This window comes from Ptychodera flava, chromosome 19 (genome assembly GCF_041260155.1).
Source record: "Ptychodera flava strain L36383 chromosome 19, AS_Pfla_20210202, whole genome shotgun sequence".
Taxonomy (NCBI): domain Eukaryota; kingdom Metazoa; phylum Hemichordata; class Enteropneusta; family Ptychoderidae; genus Ptychodera; species Ptychodera flava.
In genome coordinates, this window is record NC_091946.1 from 15,497,914 (window position 1) to 15,514,058 (window position 16,145).

Here is a 16,145-nt window from a genome sequence, read left to right on the forward strand (position 1 = left end):
TGTAAGTCTTTCACTTTTGAGGTGCATACTATCAACAATAAAAATCGGGCGTCACCGTGCAAAGTTTGGAACTATAAGCGAAACAAATTACCCAACATTTTCAATTCAAAATGGCCTCTATTCCTGTGTTAACTCTATGAGGGAAAATTAAGACTAAAACAGTGAAAGTTTTTCTTTCTCTATGAAGTTAAAATATGGGCACAAATAGTAGATCAGAAAGGAATTGTAGAAATTTTAGAGTCTGACTATCTGTCCCCGAGGCACATTTTACCTTAAAAAGATACCCTGACGTTGAACATTTATAGATGGTACATGTATGTATAGACAAGATGCAGCATACACTGTCAGTCTGGTAGAACTAGAAATTCAAAGCACTGTACTCTACTCTTGCTATTTGAGAATATTAACAACCACCTGGTTACGATACCTGTAACCAACATGTGTTCAGAAAACGGGAGATATGATATCTGCAGTTGTACAACCCTGTCAAGTAGTCTGGTCCTGAACCATTAAATCTAGTATTTTATCGGCAGATATGATGGATGTGTACATTGTGAGGGTGGAGACCAGTAGACATCAACGGCTTTTTGCATCTGAAAATCACTGGCAATATAAGGAGTCCTTAGGGTCAGGGATAGAGTGTATGGATGCAGGCCTCCAAAGGTCAACAGAACTACACTCAGGCTGTAAATATTACCAGTTCCACTGCCATGATTTGTGTGTTAAATTTAATCAACATTAGAATGACAGGTAGTCATAATATTTGAACTCCACCATACTGTTTTGATCTTGACCACCAGTAAATGGTTAAATCTGGTAATGGACCTTGCACAAGTACATGTTGAGTTATAACATCGGCAGCTCTTGGCATAAAATTGATACAACAGAAACTTTTGATCGGAAGTCAGTCACATCGTATTGCCCAAATGGAGCACCATTACTTTTCACAGTGAAGGTGATACCAACCAAGCCTCATTTCATTTTTGATAATTGTGGAACTTACAAAAAATCCATAAATTTTGGGTTTTAAATTACTTTGCACATGTAGGAGGAAAGGCAATTAATTACAATTTACAATTCCATTCACATACACATTATTGGCTAGGGGCAATACAACCAACCAGAGCAGCTTTAATTGTTGTCATCTTACCCCCACACCAATCATAAATTTTACATTTTCAGTCTCATAACTAAAAACAGACGTCAGCTTCAAATATGTACCGGTATATCATGGTGCACACAGACAAACTTCTATATATTTTCACCCATCTAGAGCCCTGACATGACAGCCTAATAAAATCATTCATCCCAAAACATATTCCTTAACAAGAAAAAGATGCTTTTCTAAAATGAATCTAAGATGTTTCAATTTCCTTCAACCTACACATAATCCCCTGCTATAATTATTAACGTTTGATTGCTGTTTGATTACTTCATATGTCGTGACTTTTGATAAGTGAATTTTGCCTATAAATTTGGATTCTGTTTCCTGTTGAGATTTTTTCTGTTATGTTAGATAACTAGTTCAACAGCCTGTACTACATTGCAATAATAGAACCATGCATTGGCATTCCCTTACAAAACCCATAGCCTCAAAGGTGCCGTCAACATACACACACTTGTGGTAACAAAATCATGTATGGCAGGTTGCTGTACTATTCCAATCGAATACTCCAGCTAATGGATTGGAATATACAAAAATTGAAATTCCAAGTTCTGTTGATTGCAATCAAACGATGAAACTTGAAAGAGACAAAAATCAACAATAATGATAACAACAATGAGTAAAATGAGAATGCAAATGACATATTAAACAACTATTTGTTTTTTCAGTCCCTCAGTTTTATCAATAGACATTTCTTCTTAACGCCTTCTGTAATTTTCCATATTTCTTACAATACTTGTTTGAAAATGATACAGATACGGTATTAAACACTGTCTTTATGCAGTCAGCTTTATGAGGTACTGAATATTGAAAAATGAATATATTCTGGGAGAAGGGATACAAGTATGCTAACTTCTGTTAATTGTAATTACCAGTACTTGATGCACTAATTTGGTTACAATCAATGATTGTCACTGGTGATCATAGTCTGCTTATTAAAGACACTTCCATAAAATTTAGAAAATTTCAAGTTTTAAAATGACTGCCAAGTGGGATTAGTATGAAATTCTAACAAACTAAATATCCATACGCAGACAATTGATGAAATTTTACTTTACAAATCAAATATAACTTGTGGAAGATAGTTTAATCTGCAATTTTCTGGTAATTGTGAACTGTAATCCCGTATGGAATTTGGTTCATAATCTGTAGACAGCTTTAAACCACCACCGTTGTTTCTTGATCACAAGTCTACTGCAGTATATGCCCTTGCAACCTTTTCAAAGCTACAGTACATGAAGTCTTATGATCAGTGCTTGTCATGAATCACCCCCCTTGTATATGTTTCAAAGGGGTGACATCTTACATCAGGGAAAGCTACAATTTGTCAGAGGCCCACTGCTATCATATAACAAGCTGGTATATGGCAGCTGAATTATTTCTTCAATCAGAACTCCAGACAGTGTTGACAGATACAGGTGGGACTGCAGTAAGTTATCTACCACGGTGTCCCTGGCTCTGGCTTACAACAGTATGTCAAGCGATTGTGCTACAGGGGCTGGCTAATAGCTACACTAGTACAGCTATGTAAATAGACAGAGTTTCAGAGATGCAACAGGTCATGACAAATCTTTATTCCTGTACATCATTTCTCAAGGACTTCATCCTGACAGAAAAATAAAACTACCATACCGTGTTGCTGTGTGTATGTGTGTACATGTAAACTGGATATTGATGTACTATTCAATGGAATTACCTTTGACAACCTCTCTGTGCAAAAATCATATCCTTATGATTTTTGATAAAGTGTCAGAGTGCAGGACAACTTTGAAGGCCATGGAAATTGACTTATATATAGAAAGACACCAGATTATCATTTGAAAAATTACATTTCCAGAAGGAAAGATGCTATGTTCAGGCTATGGATGCAACTTGAACAAATCTCACTGATAAAGTCAATGGAGTCTTTGTTGACACGTCATCAGATTCATTGTTTGAAAGTGATCACCATCTTCCAAAATCACAGGAGAATATATTTATCAGTTTTTATCCTTCAATTTTGTCAAGAAAAGACATCTCTGAATATCACTTCAGTTTCAGATCAAAGAAGGATAAGGGAACTACATACATGTATTATTCCTGAACAGAATTGCATTCTTTCAAATAGTGCTACGATCATCACAGTGGTGAGAATCATAAAATTGCAATGCGTTGGTCATAAAATTATACTACAGCTTTTGGCTTCATTGTCTTACCGACATCAACCTTGACATGGAGAATCATTTACATACTTTTGCCGCTACCCAGTTTCTCTTCCATTTCATCAAAGAAAAGAACCATGCATGCATAAAGTCTATAGGACCTTACCATCATCACACTGAACATCGATACATGGCGGTCTAAAACTGGTTAATTGAAACAACATGTAGGATAAAACTCCTCTGACAATCAAATTTAGAAAGCTATCAGTACAACATGTACCATCCATCAGATTTCTCTTCCTGCTTTGGGTCAGGATTGGTACAGCCGTATACAAGGTTAATTGAAATGTTTATGGGCAATTCAATATCTGCACTAGATATTCAATCAGAGTCCAAAATAGACCAACCCTACCATTCAACATGTGCCGATCAGTGGGCCTTTAACCTACAGCCATCTTACATGTATGGTGAGTATGATAGTCTGATGACCTCGGTATGTTATCTTGCATTACAGAGATGGGTCTAAAAACCCTCCCTTATGATATCCCCATCTCCCACCCTCACCCCAAACATATATCACTGTGGATATCAAAAGTGTGTTGTCTATCCATACAACTTAATACTTCATATCTTGACCAGCAAAACAAACATATCAGTTGATGGGTGACTGAAACTTAAGTAATTTGTGAGAATTGAAATGCAGAAGCAAGTGCTAAACTTACTTGAGATGGTTATCAATGTGAATTTGTTCACCTCAAAAGAGAACAAGTAAACACTGAAAGCTGGGGTCATTGATGTTAGCCTGAAGTACATACATGTAAGTGCCAGTCTCGTCACAATGACCTAGCAATGCAATTCTGCCATTTCTTTACAGAATATTTTTGACATAATTGCCTCATTCTGCATATGAAAGTGGCAATGAAAATGGCCTTCAATGAGAATCTTTCTAAAGACAAAGTCAAAGAAGTGTATATTTCTGCCTGAAATCCACAAACATACATACAAACCATGATGCAATGTCAGCCCTAGATTATCATTGGCAAGAAAAAACCTGACATTGACAGAGGACAACTGTGAGAATGTTGATATTTTATGACTCATTTTACTGCTAGAGATAGATGTCAAGTTTTACGACAGTGAACAATGACAAGAACAGTGACTCCCATTGCAATGTCAGGAATGACAAAATCCTCTGTAATGATGAACTGTTTCACACCAGTTTCTGAGAGTGATTAATTTGAGAGAGGTAAGAGGAGAGGGGACTGCTTTAGGCCGGATGATTGGTTTGCATTACAAAGTAAGAGCAGATTGGAAGATGTCTGGTATTTTCAAACCATGGACTGATTGATTGACATGAAGGTGGCATTGCACTTATAGTCAACATACTTTTTTCAAGGCAATATTTCTTATCAAAGATGACATGAAAGCCCCCTTGTGCTATACATTTTGAAACAGCAGAGATTTCAAATTAAGTACGGTAGTAACAGTTTACTGAAAAGATGAAGGGTTTACATTGAATGAATCTTTGCAAGAAAGTGATTTTGAACAAAATACTCTCAGTTATATGCAAAGCCACCTTAAGGACCTATCATCAAGTGTTGTCTAAGTTAGAAATACCATTAACATTTAATACATTTCCTGTTAGAAAACTTTCACATCAGATCTTGTAGGTCATGAGGTATGTGTTATGGAGATTTCCATTGCTAAGGCCAAATCATACATTGTGTTTCTTGCAAGGCTGTCCCTAAGAATTAGCACTGCCTTTCATCCTGCCGTGATATTTGGGGGTCTGGGTAGTCAGTGTGTTATTGAAAGGCACAGCAGGTTCCGACAACTGCCTTTCAGGCAAAAGTTCATGATCAGCTTCAGGGCAATGATTAGCTTGGCTTACTGATGACCATGACCTTGTTCTGAGGTCATTCACTAATGGTTTCTTGAAATCCTAGGCGAAGTGCTTTTAAGTAACTTTTCATCCAACATGTCAGTTACAGGTCTACCCTAAAGGAACCCTAAATATTTTATAACCTGTTCAAAACAATTGGTTTTCGAATTGGTCTTTGAAAGAGCTAGCTTTTGTAGTATTTACCCTTAGTCTAACTCTTGGGGGCGCTGTTGCAAAGAGTACTTCAACACTACATGTATCATGAGTTATTTCAACCACAGGTCCTTGTTTTTGACAAACTTGGAAGAAAAAAAACACTGCAATGAGTTTACTAAGGACGGCCAGCTCATTAAAAGGAAAATTTGATCTTTTTTATAGCGTTAGTCTGCTGGAGTCAGACAACCTTAACAGGCTAGGCTTTTTGTGCCCTGATACCAGTTTTGTTAGCAATTGACATAAGCAGGTTGATCAAATAAACCATGATAATTGTTGACATCATTAAAAATTTGCAGCAACTTTAGATGAGTCAAGAGGATACATCTACATTTTGATTTCAAACAAAGATCAAATTCTATAAAAAGCCAAGGTTAAGTTGAAAACAGTACTTGAGAAATTACTGCTGTGAAAATACGCACACAATTAAGTTTATACGTAAACATTTTCCTTCCCTTCTTGTTATGTTTCTAATAACACTGTGAAGTTTTTCAATACTAATCCACATGTATTTCTTAGACACAACATCAGGAAAATTATTATCAAAGTGAATTTTTTTTTAGAAATGATTTGAGCTATGGTTTCTTAACCTGTAATCTACGGGAGACATACATGTAAATGACATGTTCCTAAACAAAGTATTTCAAAGTTTGTTCAAAAATGTAAGCCCATTTGAATTGCAGTTTGATTTTAACACCAATACCATATTACTGCAATATAGCTAAATGTTTAACTTAGTTTCAATATAACTTTAAGCTTCCAGCAAAAACTTGTACAGACCAAATATCTTGCTGAAAGAAGATTAGTTGTCATATCCAGAAATTTATAAAAATAGATTAATAACAATCTTAGTAAAATAACAGGATTATTAACTGTCATATCCAGAAATTTATAAAAATAGATTAATAACCATCTTAGTAAAATAACAGGATTATTAATGAACACTTTGATGGTAAGAAACAGCAGCAGCAATGCATGGAAGCAGGAGGTTAAACAGAGCAAGACATGACAAGAAAAGTAAAAGCCCGTGTCATTAGTAATATGAAGGATGTCCACACGATTAGCTAGCAGGCACACGTTGCACGTCAAAGCATAGCTGTACGGTAGGAAGGATTGCAGGGGCTGCTTGTAGCAGGCACATAAACATGTAGCTTCAAATCAGTAAAGTGCAGTATACCTGGAAGAAAGAAGTCTCAGAGCTCAGTTGTTTGCGCCGTGCTCTTTCACCCATTTATTATGTTTCTGCCTCAGTTCATTGCGTCGCTGTTTTGCATCCTGTGGGAGGACATTTTGTGTGTTATTTTAGGTGTGAATCTGTGGCTGGTGGTGGAATCAGTTGGTGCATCTCAGTGCAGTCATAGAGAGAGGGACTCTCAAAGAGGTAAGAGGAGAAACTTACTTATGGTCTATCAGTTAATAGATTATATACATCAAAGATAGCTTGAAGAAAATGATTTAGAACAATGTTTTTGTAAGAAAGAGCTTTTTGTTTTAGAACAGTGTTTTATGCAAGATAGCCTTGAGAAAATGGTTAGAACAATATTTTTCTACAAAAGATAGTTTTAATATAATTTGGAACTATCTTTATACAGTATAGAGCTAAGAAAATGTTTTAGAACAATATTTCTTTTTCAGTCTCATTTACAATACATCACTGCTGAGAGAGCAAAGAATTGCTGCAGTCTTGCTTTTTGATAGGATAACATATGCAGGTTTTTTTGCTCAAACTGCTTTGGCTGCATGGAGAGCAGACATTTGAGGGAGAGCAGTATTTGAAAATCACATGCCGGGGTTTTTTTTGGCAGCATGTATGAATAAAGATCAGGAAATGACTTTTATGATTTCAACTTGAGTACAGAAAACCAAACAATGCTGAGAGGGTTGCCAAATCCTCATTCCCTGTGTATACTTAAAACTGGAAGGGGTCAGTTGATATGCCCACAGTCTCACTGTGTACAACTCTCCCATCTCCTGTACCAGACAGTGTGAATACACATCATTGAAAATGGTACTAAACAAACTGATAGGAATGTTTTTTTTTTTCTGCTTATTTTTCTAATGCAACAGGATTGACATAAATTTGGAGTAGCTAATGTATCGCCCACATCATTCAAGTGAGAGGTGACGATGAAATATTTCAAAGTTCTAATAAATAAATTTTTGTATGGCAATAACATGAAACAAGGGTATGGCAACAATTGTAAGAAATAAACTGTACATTGTAGAGTTTGTGAGACTAAAAGATGACCGACCTCTTCGTTTTGTCTTCTGATGAGCTGGTCAACCCTTGCCATCAAGAGATCTATTTTGGTATCATATTCCTCATCTTCATCAGCAAGGCATAAAGCACGGTTCATTGGAAAGAAATCATAGGTTTGGTCTTCCATCTGTCAACCATATCACCATGGATAAATACGTTAAAATGAAGTCATACAAGAGAAGTTGACACTACAGCCAAGGGACTGTCAGTATTTGAATACTGCTTTTTGATTGTTTGTTTTGTTTATAATCTTTACATCTTCTTGTAGGAAATCTGTTGCATTCTTCTGAGCCTTGTTAATTACAGGCATACAAATTGTTTGGTAGTACATTTCATTTCTCTAAGGTTTCCATATTGTGCTGAAAATATGGAATTAATGATGGAAAGATAGCACTGAGGATAACGTGAACTTTTCCTTATGGTTTCTGGATTCTTTATGCCTGAGACACAACCTTAATTTTTACATTTATACTTTACTTCTCTCCTTCATATACCACAATTTAATTCACCTATGTATCTTACACTCCTTATCAATGAGACTTGCATTTTCGATGATTGCTCTGCCTCTGTACACCTTTTGTGAAACATTCTAACCCTTGTACCCAATTTCCAGTATGTTGATCCAATCCGTATTTCATGAAAGTCAATTTGAGTAAAGATCCGGGTAGAGGGTAAAAGACACCTGACAAAAAACGTAACTCACCATTTCACTGACATACAGCTCTATGGCAGTGTAGTCGTTGCTTCGTGTGTCATCCAGATGAATGAAAAAGAAAAGGTATGCCCACATGTTGTGTTCAAACTTGACATGATGACGGAAGCCTTTGCCATAACGTTCAAATTCATTGGCACCTCGACCACAGACGAAGCAGAGTGTTCTCATGTCCTCGTCAGTACGCCACTGTTGAGGAAGTAGTAAAAGGGAAGAGTGAATATAACAATAGATCAAACTAAATAAATTATGGTTTAATTCTGTCCCACCCGTGGGAAAAGAACTAAGTTTATTATCTTAGCAGTTGCATTTTTGTTTCTTGTGATGTGCACTTGATAATGACCTGTTTGATGTCGATTTCTTCTTCTTTAGATCAAACTTGCCAATATACCAGGACACTACTGTCAAATATACGTGCGGTTGGACACTGTGACAACACATCTATGTCTACAGTCTATTCTTGTTGACAGGATAGCTGTCTTGAGTGAGAATATCTTTCTTTCATGTTTTTTTCCATTAGATCACATGTCATCATAAATTATAATATCGGACTAGAGCTCAATTTTTAAATTTATTTTCAATTATTTTCTGTTAATTTAGTAGTTTTTTTAACTTTAAATCTTGCTTTAACCTTTTTCCTGCCAAGTCACCATCAGGTCAAGATGGTTAAAATTAATGAAGCACAACATATTCCATATGGTGTATTTTAACATAATACTGTACATTTGAAAGCTGTTGAAAACATAAATACTGTACACTTGATTTTTATGGACTAAAGATGCTATAGACCAAGCCAAGTGGGTGAAAATACGTATGGTTTTGGCTCAATACCACTTTTCACTGGTTAGCGGATGGGGAAGTGATACTGTCAAGCAGGAAAAGGGTGAAGTAAAAGTTAATGAAGTTGGGCCGTGACGTATGATGACGCAATCACAAGAATTATGGGATTACAATGGCAGCCATTCTGCGGTCAAAAATGTTATTCTTATCATACTGCAGTGACGTATGCATATCAGTGAACCACTTGCATGAGCTAATGAGAAAAATAGTTGTGGATTGTTTCAACATACCTTGGCATCTCTAAGTTCAGAGAAGGTGTCAACGATGATACCAAAGATGATGTTCAATCCAATGGTAATGATGATTATGTAGTAGGTTATGTCGTAGATTGCACGTAATGCATATGTTGTGAAGGTGTTTTCCTCATCCGGGACTGTAAGATGCTGTGAATGTAAACAGAATATCAGATTGTAAGATACTATAACTGAGATTATATCATACCAGTATATTGATGGCGCAAACACAGTGATCTGATTGGTCAAGAGGCAAAAAAAACCATGGTATATTGAGATTATATCATACCAGTATATTGATGGCGCAAATACAGCGATCTGATTGGTCAAGAGGCAAAAAAAAACATGGTATGGCCAGAGAAAAAAAAAATCTTGTTCATCGGATTTTTTGGACCAAGTCCCAGGAGCGGCGAGCGAAAATTTTTTTTTTTTTTTTTTTTAGGCCGAAGGTAAACACGGTTCTCTGGCATTTTTGCACAGATGCAGACAAGGCAAGATAATTGTTTCCCTTTTTACCAGAAATATCTCAGACAAGAAACACTGATATTGGTAACTGAATTCAATACTATATTTCCCAACAATAACATAGGCCATTACATTCACAGTTAGTGTTTGCACAACATATTCTGAGCATTTCAACATTCTCTCAGAATAAAACTGAAATGTACAGCAAATCACTGAAATTCAACAATTCAGTATTGTCCTTTAATATTGTCCTGGTGGGACCTAGCATCTGAGTTTTTTCATTTTACTTTGGCCCCATGTTTTGGCCTCTTTACCACTGTCTATATATACACATTTTACATAATGGTCTAACAACATTGTACTGTGATCGGAGTGAAGTTATATAGTCATCATTCAGATCGTACTTTAACATCGACGCAACCATGTGTTTTGTCATTGCCGTAAATTTTTATACTTTCGATGCAATTTTCATTCAATCGGATGCACCGTCCATCTGCTGTCACGATCTTGTTGAACAAATCGCCGAACGTATAATATCAGGACAAACACTGCACTGAATAGCGACTCTGGAACTAACTGTTGGCCATCACGTCGAATGTTGGCGATCAAATTAATACTCATGTGACATGTACTAACCTTGACAAAACGAGCAAATTTCTGGCCAAATCGACCCACTTTGCGTCGTGATTCGCCAAATTCAGACGTAACAACAACGTGTTGGCGGTCAACTAAGTCCGAACACGAATGAAATCTCATTCAAAATCCCGTGCCCGCGAAAACCCGACACAGTGTAGGGCGCCATCAGCGGCAGTACTAAAAATATTTGTAATGCGGAAGTAAGAATTTGCCGCGATCAAAAAAAAAAAAAAAATTCCAAATATGCCAAAGTAGAAGCGGCGATTCCGATGAACAATTTATTTTTTCTTCCTGGCCTATATTGGCGATATACAACAGCAGGCATACGCCCGAGCTCTCAGCTTGAGCAAAAATCAATTTTTGACGTTCCATGCCAGAATTTCAATATACTGTTATGATATAATAGCAATAAATCACACCCTGCGACGGTATACCACGAGATTTTGACCATTTCACTTCATATATGCACTCGCTATCACTTGTACATATATGTCATGAACTGGTCAATATCTCATAGTATACCTTCGTTGGGTGTGCTTTATTGCTTTTATAATAAGAAGCATACATTGGATTCTAAGAGATGTTGTACATGTATGTACATGTATGTGAAGTCATACATGTATGAATTCACATCTATATATTGGCACTTACAAAATATCTACATGTAGTGCATAGACATAGACATATATCCATTATTACACACATCATACATACAAATAGACAGCCAGACAGACAGACATATATACATATATACAGACAGAATTGATGATGCAATGGCACCCTACATGTATATCCTTCATGCTGGATAAAGCACCCAGGTGCTTAAAATTATGTTGGGCAACCCACCTCTTGCAGGCCATCAATCAAGCCAAATCTGATACATGTGACAAAGCATTGAAACATAGTATCACAGTACAGGCCGTTGTCATTGTCGAAATGGCTGCGTAGAAACGCAAATCCTATCACAGTATAGATGTAAATGATGATTACACCGAACAGGAAGACCCAGAGTAGAGACAAGCCTGTGTGAAACAACATGTAGAAGAAGACATTCAAAGAACAATTCAATGATGGGAACTTTATATAATTGTTTTACAACAATTTTTATATAAAAAACTTTTATAACAAGTCTCACTTTTTTATGAAGTTTTTACAGCATTTGATTACATACATCCAAGCAAATACACTAAATACAACAGGATTATTTCAGGTAATATGAATGAACACTGAAAATAATTCATTTGGTAAATTATAACCAAAACAATTACTTTTCTGACGAGTAAGGAAGCTTTAACATTCATGCACACATGAATTTTGCAGAAACTCAAATGTAACAATCCTCTTTCAACAGCTGCATGAGATTTTTGTCAAGTTCTCAATGCATCAGGTAGACATTCAAGTAATAATTATGTACATGAAGTAAATTTAGGTAAAAAGGTCGTTTCTTACCATTCAGTGTCACTGCTAGCAACACCCTGTTGAGGAGTTGGTTCATGATGGCAATGTGTAGTAAATGGAAACAGAAAAAATATCCCCAGTAGATAGTTCCCAGTATGGAAAATCCGAAGAACAGCTACACAAACAGGTAAGAGAAAACACATGATATTCCGGTGATTTTAATTTATTGATAAAATATTCAGAGATACATCAATCATCTACAGTGAAGCACTGTCTTTGTTCAACTCTTCTGACATATCCTGATTGGAAACTGTTGCATGCACATGTAGGTATCTATCTTGTACATCAATTGGAATCAAATTGTAGTCTACACAAAAGTTAATCATTAAGTCAATCTCTCTTTCTAAGATATTAATGTCAGAATTTACCCAATCAATCAATCAATCAATCAATCAATTAATCAATATCTCTCTCTCTCTCTCTCTCTCTCTGAGATATTAATCTAAGAATAATTTCAGAATTTACCAAATAGTAGAAGGTGGTAAAACTGAAGAACTTGGTCTCTAGATGGGATTGTCTCTCTTCATGGACTTCTTTCCCAGCCACCCCTCTGTATGCATAAAACAAACGGAAAATGTCACCAGATGAAAATGCAATCGAGTATACATTTTGCACTTGCAGCTCTAAAGCCTCTCTTGGAAGAAAGAGTTTTATATTACAAAAATAAGAGATTTGTTTCTGACCTCTGACATTTGGCGAAAGTTATCTTATCTATCATTTTCTATCTTTTACCACTTTGGTACAGGAAAATACCAGTTTTGTTAATCTAAATCCTCTAATGACAATTCAACTTCAAATGTAGTAATCTTAACTATTTTAGATACATGGTCAAGGTCCTCATCATCATCATAGCCAATCTGTGATATCTACAGATTTACAGAAACTTTCCAGATTTCTCTATTTCTACATTTTTTAATAAGCAATTTTGTTGTAGAACAGGCAACTCACTTGAAGAAATTTTTTACCCCATTGCTCGTAGGGAACCTCGGATGGTTGGAAAGAAAGAAGCTTATAAGGAGACAGGCTGATAATGCATTATGCACACTGCCTAATACATAATGTATTGTCCACCAGGCGGCTGCTCTGACTTCTGGTTTTATTCTAGAAAGCGAAAGATAGATTAACATGTGTCAATGAAATTCAGTGCACCCTCTCTGTTGATTTGATATGTTACTGACTCACAAATGATTCACAAATGCTCACTTTGATAACCCTTTGACAGCCAAAATCAATTTTTGTCACCTTTATGCAGAATAACAATTTTCTTTAATCCAGACAATTCTTTCCAGATTTTTCTCAAAATTTTGATTTAAAATTGTAGCCAGTATAAAGTTGTGACCCTTTAGTCCAAAATTATCATGACAGAACAGAACAATTACCATAAAAATTGGTGAAATGTTGCACTAACATTTTTGTGGGAACAGTTACAACAACAAAGGGTTAAACACAGATTTTTGAATGTTATGTGCCTTGATGTATGGCTGAGTCAAAGTAATCTTCAGAAATTCCTGAGTTGACGTGAAGACTGGAGTTAAGGTACATGTAGTATGCGCCTCAAAAATGAAAGACTTAAATTTTGCTCACACTTTTCTCAAGGAATATTGCAACCATTCTCTTTCAAGAATAAAAATATAGGGTCACCGTACAAATTTTGACCCTAGAGAAACAAAGCACCCAAGATTTACCAATGTTCGGAATTCAAAATGGCTGCTGTCCCTGTGTTAACTCTATGAAGTAAATAAAATTTTCGATTTTCGAAAAAACTAAGATAATGAAGTTTTCTCACACTAACAGCTTTAAAATGAACCCCCCCCCTCTACAAGTAGTAGATCAGAAAATAATTTTTAAGGTAGAGAGTCCGAAGGTCTGTTCCCGAGGCACATTCTACATTAAGACAGCACACTGGCAACAAACTACATGATTTTTCTTGGGGTGGTCACTTGAATCTAAGATTGTGAGTGATAGTTTGCTGGAGGTGACTTACACGTCCGAGTCCTCTGGTGCTATCCACATTACTATAATTATGATGTTGATTGTGAATGACAGTAGCAGTAGGGACCAATGCCATAATGGTCTGAAATAAACAGAGAAAGGATATCACATACAAGTATTGTTCAGAATAATTAGATAACATGTCCTGTGTTGAAGGTATTGAAAAATGAGACAAAAAAGACACAGGATGACTAATAATACAACAGTCTCAAAGAGAAATTATCTGTAAAGGTGTGAAATATAAACTAACTGAGAGATTTCTGTACAGAGTGAAAGAAAGAAAACGAGTACAGCTCTGTTAGCTTTAACTTTTGATGAATTTTCCAGATGTTTTTCTTCCTGTTTGTCAATTAATTCTACTCCGCAAAGCATGTTCAAATGCCCACCGTTCAACATGTCAACACTGCTTGTATCTGTGTGATGTCCGATGGGATAATTGCACGCTGAATTTGTGTAAAGACTTCATTAGTCAAAATTACACTGCATCTTGTGCACATGCACTGTGTTGACTGAGCTGATATTCCGTATGTCAATATACTCATGTGACAGAAAGAAGAAACTGTCTGTAGAACAGAAATACCGAAAATATCATTATGAGTTACAGCCATTGTACAGTCCTTTAAATAATCACATAAAATATGAAAGGAATGAAACTAGTAACAATTTTGACTGCTTGCTGCAGAGCCTTAACAGATATTAAATAAAGTCCTCTCCTTACGTTAATACTAAGAAGAATTTAGCTATTCTGTAGGAGAGTATGTCCGTCTGATATCGAATATCATCCATGATGTCTTTTGACCAGTCTATAAAGTCTGTGATCTTATCACTTGGGGACTCTCTGCTTATATTCCACTTCACCTTTTCCTTCACTTCTTCTCTCAAGACAGACTAAAATGGAATGAAAACAAAATATCTTGGTTATATCATCTTTTCATCCCTATGTAAAAAAGTCCCTGGTAATGAGCAAGCTTATTAACAATCCTTTATCTTACAGACCTGCATATGAAGTCTGTAAAGGTTACATGTTGCAGAATCACATGTACCTGTATTCACATTGTATAAGAAGAAGCATGTAAACAATGTTTACTTTTGAGATGTCAAGTTCATTATAACTTTGGTGGCACACATTATCCTCTATGGCTCCGATGCAAATTAAGTCGATTAATGATAACTAATGGTGATGTAAATCTAGGTGATGAAATTTCTTTTACATTTGAGGGTGGAAAAATGATTTCAGAGTTTCATTTTACAGTCTGTCATGTTTCTGTCTAGAGTTGACAAGTTTCACATGTCTACAGCTTTTCTGTAAGCATGACTACACCCTGTGTGAAAACAGTATTTTTGGTCTGATGTGCAGCGTCTCGGAAGCTGATATCCAATTGGGTGGCTGAATCTTACCGTTAAAATTAAATAATACAAAAAACTCCCTAAGTTGCTGTACAAAGTGAAAATCAACCAATCAGATCTAGATATAACCTTCCGAGCACGCTGCACATCAGCAGGTATTTTTGGAATTCTTAGACAAGATGAATGTCCTGATACAATCTTCTCATAAAGTTGTAGTTCTGTTCATTTCTACTGTGTAGTTCAATTCATTTCAATCATAATATATTTTGCAAAATTACTTGAGTACAATATTTTTTGGCAAGTAAAAAACACTAGTTTTCCTTAGATTTTCTTACAAAGCTAACAGAGGTAGCAAGCATTTTTCTTTTATAAAAAGAAGCTAATTTACACTACCATTGACTTGCTAACAATCTGTGTCATGAAAGAATAAGGCCATGCACGGAAAATCACTGCTGACCAAGGAAAATTAGAAAATGAACATATTTGCAACTTATTTTGTAGCTTTTTCAAGAAGAATATTGACAATATGCAAAATAAGAGCAATGGCAAATTGCCAACAAATAGTATTTTAATTCTGGCTGGCTATTAACGAAATAAACATATAATAATAATAATAATAATAATAATAATAATAATAATAACTTTATTGACGTTATTCCCTCAAAGGTGAACATAGTCAAGAACTAATACTACAAAAATAAGAAAAGGATACTTATCAAAAAATAATAAATTTATATATATATATATATATATATATATATATATATATATATATATTATATATATATATATATATATATA

General features: G+C 35.5%; 1 protein-coding gene across 1 annotated transcript in view; it reads right to left on the reverse strand.

Moving 5' to 3' along the window:
* The window catches only part of LOC139118054 (inositol 1,4,5-trisphosphate-gated calcium channel ITPR3-like), a 132,424-nt gene that overhangs the window by 12,790 nt on the left and 103,489 nt on the right, over nt 1-16,145 (reverse strand). Inside the window, 9 exon segments of the mRNA XM_070681349.1 lie at nt 7,654-7,788; nt 8,365-8,562; nt 9,444-9,596; nt 11,394-11,569; nt 11,997-12,120; nt 12,471-12,555; nt 12,954-13,106; nt 13,990-14,079; nt 14,716-14,885. Of these exon segments, the coding sequence (XP_070537450.1) occupies nt 7,654-7,788; nt 8,365-8,562; nt 9,444-9,596; nt 11,394-11,569; nt 11,997-12,120; nt 12,471-12,555; nt 12,954-13,106; nt 13,990-14,079; nt 14,716-14,885 (1,284 nt within the window).